Consider the following 7527-nt stretch of genomic DNA (forward strand, 5'->3'; position numbering starts at 1 on the left):
ACTTCTGGGTTCTGGCTTTGAGAGAGAAGATGAACCATGCCAAACCCTGTTTGGGACTGCTGAAGGAAAAGACTTTGGGAAGAAGCTGCACTGAGAGGTCAACTGGTAGTTTCTATCTCAACCCGGGTTGGTCTACTAGAGACTATGGAGAACTTCCTCTTGGGTAAGATCCCTCCACATGCAGCTTCAACAAAATAGAACTGGGTCAAGAAAGAGCTCTTCAAGGGCTGTTTTCCCTACCGGAAAAGACTGGAAGCCTGGAGCTCTCTTTAATCTGGTTCCTACCAATACCACTTGGTCCTCAAGTAGGTGGAGAACATTGATTTCCACCAATGAGGAGAGTGCCATACCAAAGAGCTTTGGAAACTGGGTTATACTCAAATATACTCAAATGGAGGACAATAATACTATCTACCTCACAGGATCATTAGAAGGAAAGCATTTTCGTAAATATTAAAGTCATATTTAAATGTTAGGTATCATTCAGCATTCCAATACCATAATATGTGGCTGGACAAACAGCTTACTAATTAATCAGTACATATATATTGGACTAACACTGTCGATTGTAATTAGGAGCTGTACAAGGGAGGAGGCAAGACAAATTAGAGGGAATGAGAGATTAGTAAGTGTTTCTTTGAAAAAGTGGGGAAAACAGAAAGAAAAGAGGAGATATAAATAAAAAAAAAAACCCTAGAAACAGAAAGTTTAGAAAGAGGACACAGAACAGGAGAATAGTTTAAAAAAATGTCAAATTTGAAAACTGCAATATATATATATATATATATGTATATATATACACACATACATACATATATACATTTCACCTAAGCTAAAGATTCAAAATTTGAGGCAACTAATTGCATAGAGGGCTGGATCTGGAGTTAGAAAGACGAGTTAAAAACTGTACTTCAGATTTTTTCTTGGTGTGTGATCCTAGGCAAATAATGATATATAATATTTATATAACATGTGTCAGCTTTGCAATAATTTGATATCATTTGACCCTCACAATAACCCTGGAATTTAGTACTATTATTATCCCCACTTTATAGACAAGGAAATTGAGGCAAACAGGTAAAATGACTTGCCCTGGGTCAAATAGTACCCGAGGTGGCATTTGGACACTAGCGCTGCTTCCTGACTACAGGCCCAGAGCTCAATCCAGTGCGCCACCCAGCGGCCTTTTAAGGATAATCAACCGATCAACAAGCAAATAAAAGTTAAATGGGGAAAAGATATTTGTAAAATGCTTGGGAAAACTGAAGTGTTCTAAAATATGGCGACAATATAGTTGAGATTGTCCCCTTTTTTTCTTCGTATAAGAAAAATGTTCATGTTTGTCCAGTTCATGATAATGAAAAGGAAAAAAAAAATCTGACACAAAATCCTATCTTTTGTTAAAAAACCACAAAGAAAAACAAACACCGTATTTTCCAGTATTCAGGACAATAATGGAAGTGGAAATAATGATGGATTTGAAGTCATGAAAGCTTAGGCTCTGATCCAGAGTTAGGCACTTGCTAGCTGGGTCGTCTCATCTTTTCTGCGCCTCAGTTTCTTCCTCTATGACATGGGGATGATTTTAACAGGGGCACTAGGGACAAATCTCAACCTTTCTGCGCCTCGGTTCCCTCACCTGTAAAGTGGGATAAAAAAACGGCAGAGGCCCCGGGAGGGGAAGAATGGGAGGCGCGTCATATCAGTGCGCACTCTTACTCGTACAATAGCAATCACGGAACGCCCGCACCTTCAAGTTATTCTTAAATAATTAAAAAAATCTTTCCCTCGACTTTCCCTTCACTTCATCAATTAGAAGACCGAGCTCCCTTAAGGCTCCTGCTCTCACAGGCAACCGACCCACTGGGAGGCAGGTCTCATATTACGTCCCGAATCAGTTTACAATCCCTCCACGCCCTCTCCATTTTCCCACTGCTACAGAATCGGGACGGCTCTTCCGGAAGGGGCGGGGTGACGTCGCCATGTTTACGCGCTAAACTCGCGCCGTTCTGCGATTGGCTGGCCCGGGATGGAGTAGGCGCATGTGCTGCTCTTTAGACCCGGTTGGCCCTTTGCCGCTGTTCGCTCTAACGCGCTTTCGGGCGCATGAGTTATTCTGCCCATGTTTCGGGTAGTGTTTCGGGGGCTTAAGCGCTCGGTCCTGCTGGGGCTGCATAGTCGGGCCTCTGCTCTGGGAAGTCGCGGCTGGTGTAACAGTAGCGGCGATGGCGAATGGCGCCCCGGACGTCCGCGTGCCGAGAGCGGCCGTGTATGCTTCACGACCCCCATCTTCTACGTGAACGCGGCACCGCATATCGGACACTTGTACTCTGCGCTGCTGGCCGATGCTTTGGCCCGCTACTGCCGTCTCCGGGCAGCTGCGCCGCCGGTTACGAGCCCCGCCGCTCCCCTCGTTCGTTTTTCCACGGGCACGGACGAGCACGGACTGAAGATCCAGCAAGCTGCCACTGCAGCGGGCCTGACCCCATCTGAGTTGTGTGACCGGGTGTCCGCCCAGTTCCGGGCGCTCTTCCAGGAGGCCGGCATCTCTATCACCGACTTCCTTCGCACTACGGAGGCTAGGCATCGGCGCGCAGTGCACCACTTCTGGGAGGTCCTGCACGCCCGGGGGCTGCTCTACAAGGGACTTTATGAGGGCTGGTACTGTGCCTCAGAAGAGTGCTTCCTGCCTGACGGCAAAGTCACCTGGCGCCCGGGCCCCAACGGGCAAAGCCACCCGGTGGCCCTGGACAGCGGGCATCCAGTCTGTTGGATGAAAGAGGAAAACTATATCTTCAGACTTTCCCAGTTTAGGGAGCCCCTCAGGCAGTGGCTTCAGGATGACCCCCAGGCCATAACTCCTGATCCTTTCCGCAGCACAGTTCTAAAGTGGCTAGAAGAAGACTTGCCAGACCTCTCGGTATCTCGGAGTAATAGCCATTTGTACTGGGGCCTCCCTGTCCCTGGAGACCCAACACAGACCATCTATGTGTGGGTTGATGCCTTGGTCAATTACCTCACTGTCATAGGTTACCCTGATTCGGAGCAGGAGGCCTGGTGGCCTGCCACCCACCACATCATAGGCAAAGATATCCTTAAGTTTCATGCCATTTACTGGCCAGCTTTGCTCTTGGGGGCTGGGATGACCCCCCCTCATCGCATATATGTACATTCCCATTGGACAGTACATGGCCAGAAGATGTCCAAGAGCCTGGGCAATGTGGTTGATCCTTTGAGTTGCTTGGATCAGTTTACTGTAGATGGATTTCGTTACTTCCTTCTAAGGCAAGGTGTCCCCAATTGGGACTGTGATTACTATGAAAAGAAAGTAGTCAAGTTACTTGATGCTGAGCTGGCAGATGCACTGGGGGGGCTCCTGAATCGATGTACTGCCACTAGCCTAAATCCTACTGGGATCTTCCCAGTATTCAGCACCTCCTGTTTCCCTTCTATGGAGGATATAATGGCAGCTCCCACAAAAGCCCAACCAGAGGACTATGCTTTGGTGAAGGCAGTGTCAGCTTTACCCCTACAAGTGGAGAATTACTATGAAAATTTTCAGATCTACAAGGCTTTGGAGGCAGTATCCACTTGTGTCCGGCAAACCAATGGCTTTGTCCAGCGGAATGCACCTTGGAAGCTTAATAGGGAAAATTTGGCTGATGCTCAGTGGCTAGACACAGTGCTTCATGTGACACTAGAGTGTCTTCGAGTCTTTGGACTATTACTTCAGCCAGTTACCCCAGCACTAGCTGACAAGCTTCTTTCCAGGCTGGGTATCTCAGAAACTGAGAGGGGCCTTCAGAACATATACTTCCTTCCTCGATATTATGGACAGCCTTGTCCCTTTGAAGGGAGAAGACTAGGACCTGACACTGGGCTTTTGTTCCCAAGACTGGACAAATCTAAAGCCCGGGTGGCAAAAATTCACAGTACTTAGATGTCTATTTTTAAAAATTGTGTTTTAAAAGTCAGGAAAACATCCTTGATGTGTTATAGAGTTAGGTAGATAGTTTCTCAAATGACTTCTCCAGGGGGTTAGGAAGTATGATGTGGAGCTAGTACCAGGTTGAGGGAGTTTATATTAGTTGAGGTGCCTAGTTCCTGTATTTTCTAATTCCTTGAACCATTAACCACTTTCTTCTGTATTGGCAACTTGAGTATGGGATAGGGAGGAGTGGGGAGATAAAAGAGAGTTGCTGGTACTTTACACCTAATTATGTCATCCCCTGAGCCACTGCCAACATTTCTGGCCAAATAAATTAAAATTGGTAAGTATTTACTCAGACTACCTCACTTCTTTTTGGATCCCTGGGACTTCTGTTGTTAGGCAAAATCGCTCAAAAGTTTTTTAAGCTAGGTGTTCAGGATTCAAACATCCTTGGTTGCTCTTCCAAACAAAAGTTAAATATTATGAATTAATCTTTGACTTTTTTTTGGGGGGGGCTTCACTCTGCATTTCCATTTTTTGGCTCCTCTAGTAGTCTCAGAATGATTTAACCCCAAATTCCTTATACTTGTCTTTTCTCATTCCCTAATATTCCTTCTTTACCTAGTATCTTCCCCAGTTCATTTTTTGAACAACCTAAAAGTCATGGTTTACATTCTAAACTGTGGTAGCCATTTTTTGGTTATTAGATCTGAAATAAAGGTTTATTTACATTTACACAGTGTAGTCCCTTACTTAAATAAATGCACTTTAAAATGGTTTATCTCAGTTTATCTTGCTCACAAAGTGGTTAAGCCTGTTGGAGCTGAGAGCAAAGGGATTGCAGACTGCCTTTTGGTTGTAGACATGTACTATGTTGGTTTCTGACTGAAATCCCACTGGTACTACCCATCTACCCATTTCTATAGCACTTTCCTGCTAGGATCCTCTTACCACTGCAGTAATTAGTGTGCTTGAGATTCAGTGGATATTGTTGGTCTTGGAGACAGCAATACCTGAATGTAAATCTTGAGTATCCCCAATCCCTGAATATTTTTTTTTCATTGAGCTGCATGAAGGGCTTCAAACAGTTTAAAGATGGCATTATATCAGGTGTACAGACTTGGTTTATGGGGAATTCTTTGAGGGGCACTAACTGATATGAATGAGTGCAGTTGTGTGACCTTGGGCAGGTTACTTTTCAAGTCTCAACATGATGATCTCCTAGGCCCTTTTCAGCACTAAAACTCAGTCCTTTGATCCCAAGTCATGACCTTGACCAGTGACCACAAGATGTTTCAATTTAGGCAATAGGTTGAATGAAATCTTTATTAATTGGAAATTACCTAATTAGCTGCATTGATATAACTGCTTAAATATACTGATATAATGTGCAAATGTGAGCTCTCATTATCTCTGCAGTTAACTGGCATTATAATCCATCTCTCAAATGAACAGGCCTATCTTAAAGAACAGCTTGTATGTGGGAATCCTTCGGTGGAAGGTTTTGAGGTGCTTGGTGAGAGAAAATGAGATACTGCTTAATGGAAGAAAGTGTGTCATCAGAACTCGAGAGGCATGGTAGTGGATTAAGAAGTGTCAAACTTGAAATCACTTGAGTTTGAATCTTTGCTTGGCCATTTAATATATTTGTAACCTTTGGCAAGCTCTCCAAGTGTTTGCTCCTTCATGAAAAATGAGTGGATTGGTTCAGCTTTTTCCCTGTTGAGGGGCAGGCTGGTTATGTTAGAAGGGGTTTGGGTGAGTCAGGGAATACTGTAGTGCTTATTGGATATAGCTGTGAATTAAGAGGCATGTAAACTAGTCAGCAATGGGTTGTTGTCCCAGTTCCAATTCAATATAACTAGCATTTACTAAGTGAGGACTATGTGTAAAGACCTGGAGCTACAAAGAGACTGAGACTAGTAACTTTCCAATAGAGAAACTCCCTCTGCCAGTGCATTATGACCCTTTAAAAAAGACTAAGGTATGGGGGGCACAGAGAGGTTAAATTAATTACCAAGCATGATACAACCACTGGGAGTCAGAGATAGAACTTGAACTTAGGTTTTCCTATCTCTGAGGCCAGTTCTCTGTGCCTGGCACGATGTTGCATCAGGAGACTACAAAAACAGAAACAAAATATTTTTGCATTCAAGGAGTAGAACACTGGGGTTAAATAGAAACATCCCTGCAGGGCACATACTGATTTAGAAGATCACCAATTAACATTAAGCTGTATTGCATTTATTTATTTTGTTAAATATTTTCCAATTTTAATCTGGTTTCTGCTGTAGCACTTGGAAGTTTTGTTGATTGGAATTTGCTAGCTGGTGGCACCTCGGCTGTACAAAGCATGCAATGTGGTGAAACAAGACTCTGGATGGCTTTGGAGTCAGATGACTTGGATGTTAGTGCCAATGCTGTTTAAAAAACAAAAACAAAAAAAACCCCTACAACTAAAAAAACTCCCCAATAGCCCAGCCCCAAACCCAACCATGCCCTCCTCCACTTACCCCATGAGAAACTGAGAAACTCAGCAAGTCATTTGATCTTGTTTGGTCTCAGTTTTCTCATCTGTAAAATGAGGAGGCTGGCAGAGAAGATTTCTTAAGCCCCTTCACAATTAAATTTCTTACAGGTCAACTGGATTTTGCTACAACCATATAAACCATAAAAGAAGAGGATATATTATAAGAAAAAACAATAAGTGGTACATCTGAGTATTTTAGACCCATTGCCTGACTAATTTTAAGCCGTCATGACTCCCTTTGAAGCCATAGCCACCTACCAGCAGGGCTGAATACACCTTCATGAGGCTGCCTTGTAATCCTGAAAAAAACACTGCAAGACTCACTCAAAAAACTATAGCAGCATGTAATTACTGGAATCCAGAAAGGACCACACACTAATGGAAACACAAAAAGCGTAAAGATAGTCTTGGAGCCCTGGCATGGATAATCACACAAGAGTTTAAATCAGACCAAGCAAATTGGTCATAAATGTCATCTTTCCTTTGTTATTTCCTTGTGGAAAGGCATTTTGTAACCATGTGAAAATGGTATGCCATTAAAATGTACAAAACTGTTGTCTGGGGAAATTCTTTGAGAGGTACTAATATGAGCAAGTATAGTGTTTATTTCATCCCAGAATGTTTGGCAAACACTTTCATATTTTACTTTTTTAGGCATTAGTTTACTCATATAAAATGAGAGGTTGGGTCAGATGACCTTTCTGATTCCTTCAAGCTCTAAAACTACAAACTACCTGCCTTGTGCTTTTCATCTCTTGCTGGGTACAACTTGTCCTGAGGGAAGATGGCAATGGGGCAGGTTGGTTGCCTTACAAATGCCCCAAAGCAGATGATTGCCATTTGTACCAGCACAAAACACCTCCTACCTTCTGTTACCAGCCCAATATCCCACTTTCACAATAATGGTATTAAGGTACATAGTGAAATATTATTCTTCATTTACAGATGAAGAACTGGCCTGTTATATGTATGACTTGTCCAGGATCACACAGCAAATGTCAGAAGTTGGACTTGTACTTTCTTATTTTAAAATTAGTGTTCTTTCTATATCACCATACTGCTTTGT

At 43.2% G+C, this 7527-nt stretch overlaps 1 protein-coding gene across 1 annotated transcript; it reads left to right on the forward strand.

Annotated features, from left to right (window-relative positions):
* Nucleotides 1-2009: 2009 nt before the first annotated feature.
* MARS2 (methionyl-tRNA synthetase 2, mitochondrial) lies at nucleotides 2010-7016 on the forward strand. The gene has a single exon (XM_007494566.3). It carries the CDS (start codon nucleotides 2123-2125, stop codon nucleotides 3938-3940), a length of 1818 nt encoding a protein of 605 aa, XP_007494628.1. The 5' UTR covers nucleotides 2010-2122; the 3' UTR covers nucleotides 3941-7016.
* Nucleotides 7017-7527: the final 511 nt, after the last annotated feature.

This window comes from Monodelphis domestica, chromosome 4 (assembly GCF_027887165.1).
Source record: "Monodelphis domestica isolate mMonDom1 chromosome 4, mMonDom1.pri, whole genome shotgun sequence".
In the NCBI taxonomy this organism is placed as follows: Eukaryota; Metazoa; Chordata; class Mammalia; order Didelphimorphia; family Didelphidae; genus Monodelphis; species Monodelphis domestica.